Source organism: Scyliorhinus canicula, chromosome 1, assembly GCF_902713615.1.
Source record: "Scyliorhinus canicula chromosome 1, sScyCan1.1, whole genome shotgun sequence".
NCBI classification, from domain to species: Eukaryota; Metazoa; Chordata; class Chondrichthyes; order Carcharhiniformes; family Scyliorhinidae; genus Scyliorhinus; species Scyliorhinus canicula.
The window spans coordinates 46,004,329-46,022,350 of NC_052146.1; the positions used below are offsets into that span (position 1 = coordinate 46,004,329).

At 48.0% G+C, this 18,022-nt stretch overlaps 1 protein-coding gene across 3 annotated transcripts in view; it reads right to left on the reverse strand.

Moving 5' to 3' along the window:
* Positions 1-18,022, reverse strand: part of LOC119962282 (transmembrane protein 132C-like) — a 1,347,532-nt gene that overhangs the window by 93,954 nt on the left and 1,235,556 nt on the right. For all 3 annotated transcript variants that reach the window (XM_038790273.1, XM_038790281.1, XM_038790286.1), the window contains one exon: positions 12,135-12,340. In XM_038790273.1, coding sequence (XP_038646201.1) covers positions 12,135-12,340 — 206 coding nt within the window. The remainder of the gene's footprint in view (positions 1-12,134; positions 12,341-18,022) is intronic.

Consider the following 18,022-nt stretch of genomic DNA (forward strand, 5'->3'; position numbering starts at 1 on the left):
ACTGGTCTGTCAACCAGCAGTGCAAATTTTCACACTTGCTCACCTATTGTGCCTTTAAAAACCTCTCCTCTATACTCATATTATCATTGGACATTTACTTCCAACACCATGACATCACATAACCTTGTCCCTACCTTATCCTCATTGTAACATAAACCATCATCTTTACGTTCATCAACAGTGGACTCTAAAGCTCCAACATAAGACCATAAGACCACAAGACACAGGAGCAGAATTAGGCCACTCAGCCCATCGAGTCTGCTCCATTATTCAATCATGACTGATATTTTTCTCACCCCCATTCTCCTACCTTCCCCCCATAACTCCTGATCTCCTTATTGATCAAAAACCTATCTATCTCTGTTTTAAAGACACTAAATAATTTGGCCTCCACAGCCTTCTGTGGCAAAGAGTTCCACAGATTCACCACCCGCTGGCTGAAGAACGTCCTCCTCATCTCTGTTTTAAAGGATCGTCCATTTAGGCCGAGATTGTGTCCTCTGCTTCTAGTTTTTCCTACAAGTGGAAACATGTTCTCCACGTCCACTCTATCCTGGCCACGCGTAAATTTAAATAAGATCCCCGCTCATTCTTATAAACTTCAATGAGTACAGACGAGAGTCCTCAACTGGTCCTCATGTGACAAGCTCTTCATTCCAGGGATCATTCTTGTGAATCCACTCTGGAGCTTTTCCAAGGCCAGCACATTCTTCGATACGGGGCCCAAAACTGCTCACAATATTCCAAATGGGGTCCGACTAGAGCCTTATATAGCCCTGGTCTTGTATTCTAGCCCTCTTGACATGAATGCGAACATTGCATTTGCCTTCCTAACTGCTGACTGAACTGGCACATTAACCTTAAGCGAATCGTAAACAAGGACTCCCAAGTCCCTTTGTGCTTCTGATTTCCTAAGCATCTTCCCATTTAGAAAATAGTCTATGCCTCCATTTCTCTTTCCAAAGTGCATAACCTCACACTTCTCCACATTGTATTCCATCTGCTACTTCTTTGCCCACTCTCCTAGCCTGTCCAAGTCCTTCTGCAGCCCACCTGCTTCTTCAATACTACCTGCCCCTCTACAGATCTTTGTATCATCTGCAAACTTAGCACAGTGCCTTCAGTTCCTTCCTACAGGTCATTAGTGTATATTGTGAAAAGCTGTGGTCCCAGCACAGACCCCTGAGACACACCATTAGTCACCAGCTGCCATCCTGAAAAAGATCCCTTTATCCCCATTCTCTGCCTTCTGCCAGTCAGCCAATCCTCTATTCATGCCAGGATCTTACCCTTAACACCATGGGCTCTTAACTTATTTAACAGTCTCCTACGCGGAACCTTGTCAAAGGCCTTCTGGAAATGAAAATAAACCATATCCACCGGTTCTCCTCTGTCAAACTTCCTTGTTACTTCCTCAAAGAACTCTAAAAGATTTGTCTGACATGACCTCCCGCTGACGAAGCCGTGCTGACTCAGTCCTATTTTATGATGCGCTTCCAAGTACTCCGCAATCTCATCTTTAATAATGGACTCTAAAATATAACCAATGACCGAAGTCAGGCTAACCGGCCGATAATTTTCCGCCTTCTGCCTCCCACCCTTCTTAAACAGGGGTGTTATATTAGCCACTTTCCTCTGGGACCCTTCCTGCCTCCAGTGATTCCTGAAAGATCATCGCCAATGCCTCCAGAATCTCCTCAGCTATCTCTTTTAGAACTCTGGGGTGTAGTCCATCCGGTCCAGGTGATTGATCCACCTTCAGACCTTTCAGTGTCCCCAGAACCTTCTCCTTTGTAATGGTCACTGCACTCACCTCTGCCCCCTGATTCTCCTGGAGCTCTGACATCCCACTGGTGTCTTCCACCGTGAAGACTGATGCAAAGTAACTATTCAGTTCATCTGCTATTTCTTTGTTTCCCATTATTACTTCTCCAGCCACATTTTCCAATGGTCCAATGTCTATTTTTGCCACTCTCTTACCTTTTATATATTGAAAAAAACTCTTCCTATCTTCCTTTCTATTCCTACCTAGCTTGCACTCATAGTTCATCTTCTCCCCTCTTTTTGCTTCTTTAGTTGTCCACTGCTCACTTTTAAAGGCTTCCCAATCTGGCTTCCTTCTAATCCTCGCCACTTTGTATGCTTTTTCTTTAGCTTTTATGCTGTCCTTGACTTCCCTCGTCAGCCATGAATGCCTTGTCCTCCCCTTAGCATGTTTCCTCCTCCTTGGGATGAATTTCTGTGGTGCCTCCCGAATAACCCCCAAAAACTCCTGCCATTGCTGTTCCACGGTCTATGCTCCTTTTCCAATCAACTCTGGCCAGCTCCTCCCTCATGTCTTTGTAGTTACCCTTATTTAATTGTAATGCCATTACATCTGATTGCAGCTTCTCTCTCTCAAACTACAGTGTAAATTTTATCATATTGTGGTCACTGCTCCCTCAAGGTTCCTTCACCTTAAGTTCCCTAATCAAGTCTGCCTCATTACACATCAACAAATCCAGAATTGCCTGCTCCCTAGTGGGCTCTACCACAAGCTGCTCCAAAAAGCCATCTCCTAGACGTTCCACAAATTCCTTTTCCTGGAATCTACTACCACCCTGATTTTCCCAGTCCACTTGCATATTGAAGTCCACCATGATTATTGTGATATTGCCTTTTTTACATGCCGTTTCTATCTCCTGATTTATTTTCTGCCCGACCTCCTGACTACTGCTAGGGGACCTGTACATAACTCCCATCAGGGTCTTTTTACCTTTGCGATTCCTCAACTCTACCAACAGAGATTCTATGCCTTCTGATTCTATATTGCTCCTTACTATCGATTTAACTTCATTCCTTACTAACAATGCAACCCCGCCCCCTTTGCCCATCTGCCTGTCCTTTCGATAGGACACATATCCTTGGATATTTAGATCCCATTGCAGCCATGTCTCTGTGATGCCCACAACATCGTACCAATTTCAATATGTGCAACAAGCTAATTTACCTTGTTCCGTATACTGTGCACATTTAGGTACAACACCCTCAACCCTGCATTGACCACCTCCCTTTTCACACTTGTTACCTTTTTTGCTCTGCCTGAGGGTGATGTTGTCCTTTTATTTTGGTTCTCAATTTCCCCTTCAGCTATAACACCTTCTAAGCTCACATTCTGTTTCCCACCCCCTGCCATATTAGTTTGAATCCTCCTGAGTGAATTTAGCAAACCTCTCAGCCAAGATATTGGTGCCCCTCCAGTTTAGATATAACCAGTCCTTCTTGTACTGGTCCCACCTGCCCCGGAAGAGATCCCAATGGTCCAAAAATCTGAAACCCTCCCTCCTGCACCACCAGTTTAGCCACATGTTTAACTGTGCTATCCTCCTATTTCTAGCCTCACTGGCACGTGGCACAGGGAGTAATCCTGAGATTACAAATTTAAATTTTTAGCTTACTGCCTAACTCCCTGAACTCCTTCTGCAGGAGCTCATCGCTCTTCCTGCCTATGTCATTAGTACCTATGTGTACTACAACCTCTGGCTGTTCATCCTCTGCCTTCAGGATGTCCTGTGTTCTCATGCCTCTCATCCTGCACTTTTTGGTAACTTGATTATAATCCTTGGGGCCTGTATCCAGTTCTGGATACTGAACTCCATTTGCCTGTCAATCCTGTTAACACTGGCCTATGTGTTACCTGAACACATTGGGTGGGATTCTCTGAATATGGGGCTATGTCCCCACGCTGGCAGGAAAACTGGCGCCAACCACTCTGGCGTCAACAGCCCCCGAAAGTGAGGAATTCTCCATTTTCTAGGGAGCTACGTTGATGCCAGAGTTGGCGCAGCTCCAGCCGGTGCCGAAGGGTCGGCGCGAGTTCGCGCATGCGCAGAATGGCCGGAATTATCTCATGCATGCGCGGACCGGCCGACGTATTTCCGCGCATGCGCAGACCGCTGGCATATTTCCGCACATGCGCAGACCGGCCGGCGCGTTTCCGCGCATGCGCATTCCCTTCTCCGCACCAGCCCCCGGGCAATATGGCAGAGCCCGACAGGGGCTCGGCCCGGAGGAAAAAAGGCCCCCCACAGAACGAGCCCTCCCGCAGATCAGTCGACCCCGATCGCGGGTCAGGCCACCGTGGGGGCACTCCTGGGGTCGGATCCTCCCTCACGCCCTCCAGGACCGCCCCCGCACACTTACCTGCCAGGTCTCGCCATGGGAAAGGGGAGTAATTCACGCCGGCAGGACTGGCCAAAAATGTATTGCCACTTGGCCCATCGGGGCCTGGAGAATCGCCAGGGGGGCCGCTGTCAATGGCCCTCGACCAGCCTGGCGGGAATCCTGCCGGCCCCCGAAAAACGGCGCCGGAGAATAGGCAGCCGGCGTCGGAGCAGGTTTCGCGGCTTCCCCCGGGGATTCTCCGACCCGGTGTAGGGTCGGAGAATCCCGGCCATTAGATTTAAAATTCATACATCTCTTGAAATTGCAAGCTCTGACCTTTTTCCAACTGTGAGTCACAGCTGACTTTTTAAAAAAAAATCAAAATTTAAAGAACAGGAGGTTTAAATGACGTGACTGACCAATAGTTCCACAGTGCTCTCCACATTTCAAGCACATTGTGATCTACTGGTAATAACCCCAAAGGTGGACCTCACTTCTCTTAAAGGGACCTGACTTCTCCCAAAGGGACTCCTGGACCTCTCCAAAACCTTACCTCTCTGAATGAGTACCTTACCTCCCTGATGAGTACTGTACCTCACCAAAAGAGTACCTTAAATCTCTAAAACAGTCCCTTAACTCTCCAAAGATATGGGCGGGATTCTCCCAGCCCTGGGTCGGGCCGGCGAATTGGAGCAACCGCGCCACGATACCCCGGCGCCGGCGTGCGAGACTCTGAGGTGTGGAAAATTGGCGCCATTTGTGCTGCCGCATTTGGCGCGGCACGAGCCGCGGGAATCGGCGGGCCCTCAGATTCTCCGGCCCGGATGGGCTGAGTGGCCGCTCCGACATGACAGAGTCCCGCCATCGCCGTTCACCCCTGGTCGCTGCTGGCAGGAACGCTTGGGAGGCGGCCTATGGAAGGGGGGCTCCCTCACCAGGGGGGGGGGCCTCCAAAAGTGCTGGCCCGTGATCGGGGCCCACCAATCGGCAGGCCGGCCTCTCTCAGCCCCCGGGCCTACTTTCTGGCACGGCTGGCCCCTGAACACCGACCCCATTTTGGGTAGGGGCCGGTGCGCGTGAGAAGTTCCCCGCGCACGCGCAGGATGGCGCGGCCCATCTGCGCATGCGCAGGATTGAGTTGGCCCAACTGCGCATGCGCGGGTTGATGCGGCGCCCATTTGGCACCGCGTACGGAGGCTGGAGTAGCGTGAATCACTCCAGTGCTGTGCTGGCCCCCTGTGGGGGCCAGAATAGGTCATCCCTGGGCCCTGTTCGTGCCGTCGTGAAACACAACGGCGTTCACGATGGAGCAAACACTTCGCTGCCATATCGGAGAATCGCCCCCTTTGTTTTTGTTTGTGGGCACTTGCACTTTTAAACATGCAACTGCTTCTGTGAACCGCAGATGCGCAAAGTGTGTCCTGCTCCCATTCTCCCGGCCAGTGAAAATGGGTGTCGGGATCGGGGTTGGAACTTACAGATTGTGAGCTGCAAAAACTCAGCTCTTCTGCTCACTGCTTAGGTTTTCTTTCTTTAATTAACAATAGCCTCCCGAGTAGAAAGCAATCCTGGATTCAAGCACAAAGGTAGCATCCAGTCATAATGTGTCGGGAAAACTGAGATGCCAAGGAAACATTTTTCTGACCCTCCCACTGCTGGGGTCTTCCAGTCCCAACAAAGGTCAATGGAATTTTGGCTGGCCTGCCGCATCCCCCATGGAATGTCCCTATCATGACGGGGCCGGACGCTGGGCCACACAACTCATTTATCTTTTTTAAAAGAGATATTGGTGGGAATTCTGGTGGTGGCCATGAGCTAAGCGGTCACACGAAAGGTAGCTCTCTCCTAGGACCTCTTTATTAGACCTTTAACCCCACCAAACTGGCACAAAAAGGGCAAACGTTCCCCAGATTAACAACCTCCCCCCCCCCCCCCCCCCCCCCACCTCCCCCATCCACCACTGTAGTAACCAGGATGTCAACGAGCTGGCAAGCAAGCAGGCTGGTAAAACAGCAGGAGCAGGGAGAGGAAAACCTTGACCCTTGAACAGTGAGACCTAAGTGGCAGCCAAGGATCGACCATGTTCGACTCTATGAGATCACCAAAGCCGACCCAGGCAACGATGGAGACGCTGATGGAGTTCATCACATCGGAACTCCAGAGGCACAGAGATGCAATGAAAGATGACCTCATTAGCGGTGGGGTCAGTAGTAGAGGTCGCGTTGGCCCCTATCAAGGAGCCGATGGACAAAGTGGACTGGAGACTGGGGTCCCAAGAGGTCCCTCCACCCTTAAGAATCGTTATGTTTCAATGAGATCACCTCTCATTCTTCTAAATTCCAATGAATAGAGTCCCAACCTGTTTAACTTTTGCTCAAAAAACAATCACTCCATATGGGGATCAGCCAAGTGAACCTTCGTTGAACCACCCTCAGTGAAATAGCTTTCCTTAAATAAGGGGACCAAAGCTGCTCACAGTACTCCAGATGTGGTCTCACCAGTACCTTGTACAGTTGCAGCAAGACTTCCCGACTCTTATACTCCGACCTTCTTGAAATAAGAGTCAACATTCCATTAATCTTCCTGATTACCTGCTGTACCAGTGTACGAGCTTTCTGTGTTTTGGGCACAAGTACCCCCAAGTCTCTTTTTGTTGCAGCTTCTGCAGTTTCTCCATTTAAGTAATACTCTGGGCTGGATTATCGGGTCGCCGACACCGAAATCACTTTCGACTGGAGAATCACAGTTCCCTCCACATATCGACGGCCTCAGGCCATTGGCTGAGGCCCACCCCCTGATGCTCTGCCACCGCCAGACCAAGTACCCGATGGCGCGGAACACGTGTAGTCTCATCCATCGGGAACTCAGCGTGGCGGCTGCGGACGCATCCAACACAGGTGGAGAAGGTAGTCAAGAAGGCATACGGCATGCTTGCCTTTATTGGCCGGGGCATTGAGTATAAGAATTGGCAAGTCATGCTGCAGCTGTATAGAACCTTAGTTAGGCCACACTTGGAGTATAGTGTTCAATTCTGGTCACCACGCTACCAGAAGGCTGTGGAGGCTTTAGAGAGGGTGCAGAAGAGATTTACCAGGATGTTTCCTGGTATGGAGGGCATTAGCTATGAGGAGCGGTTGAATAAACTCGGTTTGTTCTTACTGGAACGACGGAGGTTGAGGGGTGACCTGATAGAGAGAGTGGATAGAGGCTTTTCCTCAGGGTAGAGGGGTCAATTACTAGGGGGCATAGGTTAGTTAGAAAATACAGCACAGAACAGGCCCTTCGGCCCACGATGTTGTGCCGAACCTTTGTCCTAGATTAATCATAGATTATCATAGAATTTACAGTGCAGAAGGAGGCCATTCGGCCCATCGAGTCTGCACCGGTTCTTGGAAAGAGCACCCTACCCAAGGTCAACACCTCCACCCTATCCCCATAACCCAGTAACCCCACCCAACACTAAGGGCAATTTTGGACACTAAGGGCAATTTATCATGGCCAATCCACCTAACCTGCACATCTTTGGACTGTGGGAGGAAACCGGAGCACCCGGAGGAAACCCACGCACACACGGGGAGGATGTGCAGACTCCGCACAGACAGTGACACAAGCCGGAATCGAACCTGGGACCCTGGAGCTGTGAAACAATTGTGCTATCCACAATGCTACCGTGCTGCCCTTAAGAACAAATTAATATACACTCCATCATTCTACCGTAATCCAGGTACCTATCCAATAGCCGCTTTAAGGTCCCTAATGTTTCCGACTCAACTACTTCCACAGGCAGTGCATTCCATGCCCCCACTACTCTCTGGGTAAAGAACCTACCTCTGACATCCCCCCTATATATTCCACCATTCACCTTAAATTTATGGCCCCTTGTAATAGTGTGTGCCACCCGGGGAAAAAGTCTCTGACCGTCTACTCTATCTATTCCCCTGATCATCTTATAAACCTCTATCAAGACTCCCCTCATCCTTCTCCGTTCTAATGAGAAAAGGGCTCGCACCCTCAACCTTTCCTTGTACGACCTACTCTCCATTCCAGGCAACATCCTGCATCATCACCTCAGGGCTCTTAAATTCAATCCCTCTGCTAATGAACGCTAGCGCACATAGGCCTTCTTCACAGCTCTATCCACTTGAGTGGCAACTTTCAAAGATCTATGAACATAGACCCCAAGATCTCTCTGCTCCTCTACATTGCCAAGAACCCTACCGTTAACCCTGTATTCCGCATTCATATTTGTCCTTCCAAAATGGACAACCTCACACTTGTCAGGGTTAAACTCCATCTGCCACTTCGCAGCCCAGCTCTGCATTCTATCTATGTCTCTTTGAAGCCGACAACAGCCCTCCCCACTATCCACAACTCCACAAATCTTCATATCGTCTGAAAATTTACTGACCCACCCTTCAACTCCCTCATCCAAGTCATTAATGAAAATCACAAACAGCAGAGGACCCAGAACTGATCCCTGCGGTACACCACTGATAACTGGGCTCCAGGATGAATATTTGCCATCCACCACCACTCTCTGACTTCTATCGGTTAGGCAGTTTGTTATCCAACTGGCCAAATTTCCCACTATCCCATGCCTCCTTACTTTCTGCATAAGCCTACCGTGGGGAACCTTGTCAAATGCCTTACTAAAATCCATGTACACTACATCCACTGCTTTACCTTCATCCACATGCTTGGTCACCTCCTCAAAGAACTCAGTAAGACTTGTAAGGCAAGACCTACCCCTCACAAATCCGTGCTGACTATCCTTAATTAAGCAGTGTCTTTCCAGATGCTCAGAAATCCTATCCCTCAGTACCGTTTCCATTACTTTGCCTACCACTGAAGTAAGACTAACTGGCCTGTAATTCCCAGGGTTATCCCTATTCCCTCTTTTGAATATAGGTTTAAGGTGCGAGGGGCAAGGTTTAGAGGAGATGTACGAGGCAAGTTTTTTTACACAGAGGGTAGTGGGTGCCTGGAACTTGCTGCCGGAGGTGGTGGAAGCAGGGACGATTGTGACATTTGAGGCGCTTCTTGACAAATACAGACCCAGGAAGTGTAGAAGATTTTAGTTTAGATGGGCAGCATGGTCAGCACAGGCTTGGAGGGCCAAAAGTCCTGTTCCTGTGCTGTACTTTTCTTTGTTTATTCACAGTTGGCGGAGGGCCGACCTGTGGGCGGTGGGGACATTATTCGGGGCTGGGGCACTATGGTGGGGCAGTCCAGGGCACGCCAGCCAGCCAAAAGGAGGGGACTATCTCGTGGGCCGGGTCCACGTGCAGCCTCCGCCATGAAGCACGGCGCGGCCGCTGCAGGCCGCCGGCGTGTGCACGCGCGGCCATGGACCCAGCAATTCTCCGGGGCATATCGGCGGCTAGAGCTGGGTGCTCTATGTTGCTGTCCTGCTAGCCCCAGCAAAGCGGGGAATCGGTGGCCGTTTTGCATCAGTTCTTCTGGCGTAAATTGCCACCACTCCCATGCCAGCGTGGGGACATAGCCCCAGAATCAGAGAATCCAGCCCTCTGTGTTTTTTCTCCCTTCCAATATTAACAATTGCACATTTTCTCACATTATACTCAATCGACCAACTTGTTGCCCACTTACTTAACCTATATCTCTTTGCAAACTGTTTGTATCCCTCTCGTAACTTGCCTTTCCACCTATTTTTATGTTATCTGCCAATGTTGCGACAGTACACCTGCTTTCTTCCTCCAAGTCATTAATATATATTGTAAACAGTTGTGGTCCCAGCTTAATAGCACATGCCAATAAGCAAGTGATCCAGTGATATGATTATGAATTTATATCAGTGATCATGTGCGGAATTCTCTGTCCCACCAGACTCATGTTCTCGCGCGATACGCCCCCGCCTGCAGAGGAATCCTGCGTCCTGACAGCCGGCCAAGGTGTTTCCCATTGTGGCCACCCCGCACGCCGTCAGGCAATCCACGGGCGCAGTGGGCTGCGGCGAAGCCGAGGATCCCGCTGACGGAGAATCCCGCCCCATACATTTGAAGCAAAAATGAAAGTTATTTTCCATGATAATGCCCTATTAAGGCATGTTCAATATGTGAGAAATATCTGTATGCACAGTAGGACTTTCTATTGCTTCCCATCTTTGTTAATTTAGAATACTTAACTTTACATATCTCTACTTTTCAGGCGTCTGACATTGCACACGAGGTGTGAATGAGAGAAAATACAATTCCTTACTACATTCAAAAAAATTCTCTGGGTCAATAAAAAAAAAAGAAATAAAATTCACAAGTTTCCTGTGATAGGAATAACCTGTGTTTCCACTTGTATATGTGTCCAAAACTAGAGGGCATAAATATAAGTGTTGTGACCCCAATGGAGGTCCTAGGATCAGGAAAATACGATTTCCCATAACCTCCCCAGAATATGAACTTCCCCTTTAGTGGGGGTGGGGGGGGGGGGGGGGGGGGGGGGGGGTCTCTACAAGGAGAGCTCCAGCTGTACAAAAACCCCGGCCTAGGTGCAGTTCGGGGAAGGAGGCCCTTAGGGGAGTGAAGGAGTATGAAATAAACCTTGTTCGTAATTTCTACTATCGACTATGCACTCTACTTATCACGGATTCAACAATAGGGTGGTTAATAAAGCTAACAAGTAATTCAGTGGAAATGTCTCCACTCAGAGAGTGGGCTGAATGTAGAACTTGCTTCCTTATGGAATAGCCAAGGTGAACGACAAGTATACATAGAAACATACTTGGAAATAGAAGCTGGAGCCTGCTCTGCCATTCATTATGGTCATGGCTGATCATCAAGTTCGATACCCTAATCCAGCCTTCCCCAATTATCCCTTGATCCCTTTAGCACTAAGAGCTGTATGCAACTCCTTCTTTAAATTACACAACATTTTAGCCTCAACTACTTTTTGTGATATCGAATTCCACAGATTCACCACTCTCTGGGTGAAAGAATTTCCCCTCATCTCAGTCCTGAAAGGTTTACCGCTCATCCTCAAACATGATGCGTAATTCTGGACTCCCGCACTATCGGGAACACTTTTTTTCAATCTACTCTGTCTAATCCTGTTTGAATTTTATAAGATTCTATGAGATGCCCCCTCACTCTTCTAAACTCCAATGAACATCATCCTAATCGACTAAGTCTCTCCTCATATGGCAGTCCCGCCATCCCAGGAATCAGTTTGCTGCACTCCCTCTAGAGCAAGAACATCTTCCTCAGATAAGGGCACCAAAACTGCACACAATATTCCAAGCGTGGCCTCACCAATGCCCTGTACAATTGCAGTAAAACATCTCTATTCCTCTACTCAAATCCTCTTGCTGTGAAGGCCAACATATAATTTGCCTTCTTTACTGCCTGCTGTACCTATTTAAGGAGAAACTAGATACGTAAGCAGCATGGTAGCACAAGCGGCTAGCACTGTGGCTTCACAGTGCCAGGGTCCCAGGTTCGATTCCCCGCTGGTCACTGTCTGTACGGAGTCTGCACGTTCTCCCCGTGTCTGAGTGGGTTGACTCCAGGTGCTCCGGTTTCCTCCCACAGTCCAAAGACATGCAGGTTAGGTGGCTTGACCATGCTAAATTTCCATTAGTGTCCAAAAGGTTAGGCGGGGTTATTGGGTTACGGGGATAGGGTGGAAGCGAGGGCTTGAGTGGGTCGGTGCAGACTCGATGGGCCGAATGGCTACCTTCTGCACTGTATGTTCTACGTTCAAAGTGAGGGCAAAAGAAACAAAAGGATATGCCAACAGGGTAAGATGAAGTTAGGAGGGTGGAAACACCAGCATTGACCTGTTTGGCAGAATGACCAGTTTCTGTGGTGTACATTCCATGTAATTGTTGTAGGGAATACTGTGGTTCAGTAGCAGAATTGAGCACAGCAAACTGCAGATGAGGGTGCTGCTGGAGCAACCAAATATTTATTGGCCACTCTCTTTTGTAGCTAAAATTAAAAGAAAAATATTACAATCATACATTTTCCAATCACTCATACCTTTTATCTGAGACGATAGGGACACGCCATCCTTTGATTTGACTGAGTTCAGTGTCAGACACCTCAATCTGAAGGGGAAGGCGAGGCACCCAAACAGTGATTTCCAGCGGCGCACTCAAATGCTCATAAGTAAAATTGACAATGGCATTCACTTTGCCCCTCATCTCCTTGCCGTTCACTAAGACATAGTCACATCTGTCAGAAACCTGTGACAAAGGGGAAAAACCTAATCAGAACAGCAGCATCGAGATGAAAATGTCACTTTACACAAGACAGGTACAGACACTCAGCTGAAAGATCCTACGCTCAAAACTAAGCACATGAATAATCTATTAAAACCCCAAAGCTCCTTAATAAATTACTTTCATCATTATGCTGAGAGAAAAAGGTTGAATGAAATGGCTGCACAATCATTTTGAGTGAAAGCAAATGATTTTGAGAAATTCAAGATTTAGTCAAGTTATAACTTAATATGTCATAACGTAAGCTGTCCCAGAGGTAATTATAAATAAGGACTTCAGAAAGTACTGTCACCTTTTGATATATTGAGTTACAATGTAAAACTGGAATCTCGATCTCAGGAAATCTTTTTTTAGTTGTCACAGGATTTGGGCTTCGCTGGCTCGGTCGACATTTATGCCCATCCCTAATTGCCCTTGAGCAGGTGGTGGTCATCTGCTTTCTTGAACCGCTGCACTCCATGTGATGTAGGTACACCCACAGTGCAGTTAGGGAGGGATTTCCATGATTTTGACTCAGCAATGGTGAACAAATAGCAATGTAGTTCCAAGTCAGGATTGTGCGTAGCTTAATAATAATAAAAGTAATAATAATAATCTTTATTGTCACAAGTAGGCTTACATTAACACTGCATTGAAGTTACTGTGAAAATCCCCCAGTCGCCATATTCCGGCGCCTGTTCAGGTACATGGAGGGAGAATTCAGAATGTCCAAATTACCTAACAGCACGTCTTTCGGGACTTGTGGGAGGAAACTGGAGCACCCGGAAGAAACCCACACAGACATAGGGATAACGTGCAGACTCCGCACAGACAGCGACCCAAGCCGGGAATCGAACCTGGGACCCTAGTGCTGTGAAGGAACAGTGCTAACCACTGTGCTACCGTGCGCGGAATTTGCAGGTGGTGGTGTTCAAACAAATCTGCTGCTCTTGTCCTTCTTAATGGTCGAGGTTGGGGTTTAGAAATTGCCGTAGTAGGAGCCTTGGTGAGTTGCCACCTTGCATCTTGTAAGTGGCATACACTACTGCTACTGTGAGTCGGAAGGGAGTGAATGTTGAAGGTGGTGGATGGGGTGCCAATCAAATAGGCTACTTTATCCTGGATGGTGTCAAGCTTTTTGAGTAGTGTTGGAGCTGCACTCATCCATGCAAGTAGAGAGTGTTCCATCACACTCCTGACCTGTGCCTTACAGATGGTGGACAGGCTTTGGGAAACCAGAAGGTGATTTCCTCGTTGCATGAGTTCCCAGACGCGGGCCTGCTCAATGACAGCTACTTACACCATCCCAGAATGTTATGCCACTTTATAAACCAAATTAGGATCAGCTTATTCAATGATATTTGTTGGAATAATATCTGAATTAATGTAACCAGTTCTACTTTCAACCACATAAACATGTCTTCTAGAGACGACACTGTTGGGACCTTCTGTCTCAACTGAAACTCTCCCTGCTCCACACGTTACAGCATTCTAATAACATACTCAGAGCAACTTAAAACTCAACACACATACTTGGCAAGAAACAAAGTAAACACATTATCAACTCCTGAAAGAAACAAAAACACCGGGCCGGGATTCTCCGGTCCCCCAGTGGCGTGTTTCTCGGCGATGCGCTGTTCGCTGGCAGCGGGATTCTCTACTCCTGTCGCTTGTCAATGGGATTTCCATGCAATTTCAACCCAGAAGAATACAAAGAAGCAAAGTAAAAGAAACAAAGAGTGGAGTATAGGGTCAAGACATTGCTGTTCATTCACAACATGGAGTAGGTGGAATCCTATAATTCCCCATTTAGTAAATACCCAGTGTTAACTACTCCATCAGGACGAGGTGTTGAGGCAGGAGGAAGAAGTTTCAGACCAGTAATCACAAAGCAGCACACTCACTCACCCTCTCGCAGAAATTCAATTGGAAACAAGCCACCAAAGTGGCTATTTTCAGAAAGCTTAAATTGAACAAGACTTCTGTTCCAGTGTGCAAGTTATTCATAAGCACTCTTGTAGTTACACAGCAGACTGGCAATATAGTCTACCTATACATATGATTAGAGATTGGTCCAGTTCTGCCGTCCCCACGATTTTTGTCGTCCCCGCTAGTGCATTGCCTCTTTGGCCGTGGTTCCTGTCCCTAAAACATGCTGATGACAGAAGGTGATTGATTTTTCAGGATTGCGATTGCTCTTGTGTTTGCACCTGAAGTCGGGAGTGAGTTGATTTTTAAGTCACTGTAGAGTTATACATAGTTCTCCCAAAATCATTAAATCTCTTTTCTATAGATATTCTATTCTGTATTACATCCTTGTTTCTAAAATGATGGCTAACTATTACCGAATTATAATTTAAGCAATTATAGATGTGAAGAATTCTATAAGCAGTTTAGCCATTGTTGTTACACAATATTGTGCTTTAGTCAATATTTCATTCTTGTTCTTAGTCAGCCATTTAAAGTATTCGACTGCTATCTTCCCCTGAGGCAGGGTAAGAGAGACAATAAGAACACACACCGTCAGATCAAAATCCAGGACTGTCAATAACATTTTCAGATTCAGCTTCATACCTGAATAATCACAAGTAAGCAACCCATTTAAAGGCTTTAACAGATGTCGGACTATGGAAAGATTTAGATCAAACACACTTCAGATGACAGTGCATGGATTGAACTGTATGTTATTTGACCTGAACAGCATCTGAGTTTGGTCTTACTGTTTACTTGCAGCTGATATATAGACAGTCCAGCATGGGAAAGACCGACTAGAGGAGGAATTACTTTGACCATGACAGGAGTAGAGCATTTTAATGGGAAAGACAAACTATCGTACATCATTATTTTGATGATATGTGACGAAGAAATAGGAACACATGATGAATGTTGACCTATGTGTTCTTGCATGAGAGCTGGGATACACATAACATGGGTGCATTCTCACAAAAGATTTCTAAGTGTGGCCTCCGGTGGGAAACGAGGTGCGATTCTCATCGGGTGGCTTGGCGCATTTTGGGATATTGGGGTGAACTGCGGCCAGAATGGGGGGAGTGGTATCTGAAGAGACTGGCAGATCCGGCTCTTCAGAGACCGGGGTCATGTTTTTAAAGGGCTCTTGATCTCAGCACCTTCCCCCAACCTCTCACTAGCAAACCCTCCCCCCTCCCCCCCAATCGGCGGCATCAGGCACCACCCCCAGCGTGCACCCCCCCACCCCGGATGAATGACACCCCGCTATAGGGTCAGCAAACCCCCCCCCCCTTTCAGGCCCCTCCCGCATCATCCGTCCCCCCCCCCCCCCCCCTCCCGTCCCCCCCCCCCCCGATAAGGTGCTGCCCCCTTTGGTCCTCCCAGTCAGACTCAGCCGTTCGGCACTGCTCCCTAGCACCCTGGCAGTGCAAATCTGGTTGGCACTGCTAAGGGTTCAGCCCATGCTCCTGGCCGTCAGGGGGCTACAATGGCCTCAGAGCCCCCCAATTCGGTCATCACATCTGATCTCTTACGCCGGAGGGTGGGAGAAAAGTACATCTGGAATTAAGTACTCTTATCCCCGAATAGATTGCTAGTCACAAAAGGACCTGCAAATGTATCAGGCAGGGCTACAACAGAACAAGTGAAAGTGCTCTCTTAAAGTATTGGCACTATTGTCTTGTTTTTCTTATTATTTATTTCTCCAATAGATTGGATTGGATTGGATTTGTTTATTGTCACGTGTACCGAGGTACAGTGAAAAGTATTTTTCTGCAAGCAGTTCAATAGCCCATAATGTTGGAGAATCTTAAAGCCAAAGAGCTTTTCAAAGTTACAAATCTCTTTTATTAGATATCACTGTTTTTATATTTGTTAAGGTTAACTATGATAGAGTTATAGAAGTTTACAGCAGGAAAGAAAACCATTGAAGCCGTCATGTCTGTGTGACTCACTGCAGGAGCAATCCAAAACTCATCTCACAATCCGACCATCTCCCACAACCTGTTATTTTTCTCTGCTAGAAATACTTATCCAATTTTCCTCTAAAAGATTCAACGGTGTCTCACCCACTATCTGTGACAAAGTACTGCACACTCCATTACCCATCCGTACAAAGAAATATCTCCTAATTGTTCAATTTTCCACAGTCGTAGTTACATTGCAAAGTGAAAATTTTACTCCAAGTCAGGTTTTGTATTAACAAGCTGAACAAATAAGACCATCTCAAAGTAAGTGAGTAACGCAGACGCAATTACTTTAACTTTGTCTTCCTTGATCAGCTATTCTCATTTAGGGGCTGAGTTGCAGAGGCATTACGTCGATTTGTAATTGGCTGTATGGGGAACACAACGGGGTTTTTAAGAGATACAAAGTACATTTTAAAAAAAAAAGTGAGGCAGCATTCAAATAAATATTTTCCAAAATATTTCAGATTTTTCCCCTCTATTCTCCCCTCAACATGTTCAGGAGGCAGGGCAGCACGGTGGCACAGTGGTTAGCATTGCTGCTTCATGGCGCCGAGGTCCCAGGTTCGATCCCGGCTCTGGGTCACTGTCCGTGTGGAGTTTGCAGATTCTCCCCGTGTTTGCGTGGGTTTCGCCCCCACAACCCAAAGATGTGCAGGGTAGGTGGATTGGCCACGCTCAATTGCCCCTTAATTGGAAAAATGAATTGGGTACTCTAAATTTATAAAAAAAATAATAATTTTTAAAAACATGTTCAAGAGGCAACAGCTGGAATGTCCTTCCCAAGCAATGTACCACACTATGGAGGATAATGAACAAGGAGGAGGAGTACGGAAGCAAGAGGCTGTGGGAGTGAGGCATCATGGGCGCGATTCTACGCAAATACGGAGAGTCGTAAAGGCTGCCGTGAAACTGGCCGTGTTTCACGGCAGCCTCCATGCCCCCTCCCGGGATCCGATTCTCCCCCCCGGTCGGGGCGAGCAGCGCAGCCCCGTGAAGAACGGCATCGCGGGCTTAGAGACCGTCGCTAAGCCTGCGCGCCAAGCGTCACGGCGGCTGACGCGCACGATGACGTCAGCCGCGCATGCGCGGATGACGTCATCACGCATATGCATCAAACCAGCGCATGCGCGGGCCGTCATGCCCTTCAGCCGCCCCGCGGACTGATCCTGCGGGGCGGCGGAGGAACAAAGAGTGCGCGGGTATCGGACCCGCTGCCCGCGATCGGTGCCCACCGATCGTGGGCCCATGCCACCCTTGGCACGGCCGTGCCAATCGGTGCCATGGTTGTCCGGGACGGCACTTTGCGGCCGTTTTCACGAACGGTGAGAGCAGCGATTCGTGTCGTGGGGCGGCCGTGGTGGGGGGAGAGAATAGCAGGACGTCGGGGAAAATGTCGGGAAGGCCCTCCCGCTATTCTCCGACCCGTCGTGGGCAGCGGAGAATCGCGCCCCATAGCTGAAGGCACAGAAAGTGAAGGCACTGACACCTACCGGAGAGGTCAGTCTATATTTGGTTGGGATGCTAACTTCAGAAGATAATCCTGAATAATTCAGAAGAAAACAGTGTTAACAACAGTCTTTTGACTTGAGGGTTGAATGCTGCCCAAACTGACCCCATTGTAAAGGTGTCCAAACCAATCTTTATTACTGTATATAGCAATGGAGTTACTACCTTTCCAGAGGTATGTAGGAAATATGTTTACCCAGCGGTGGACAGGAGAAAGTCAGGT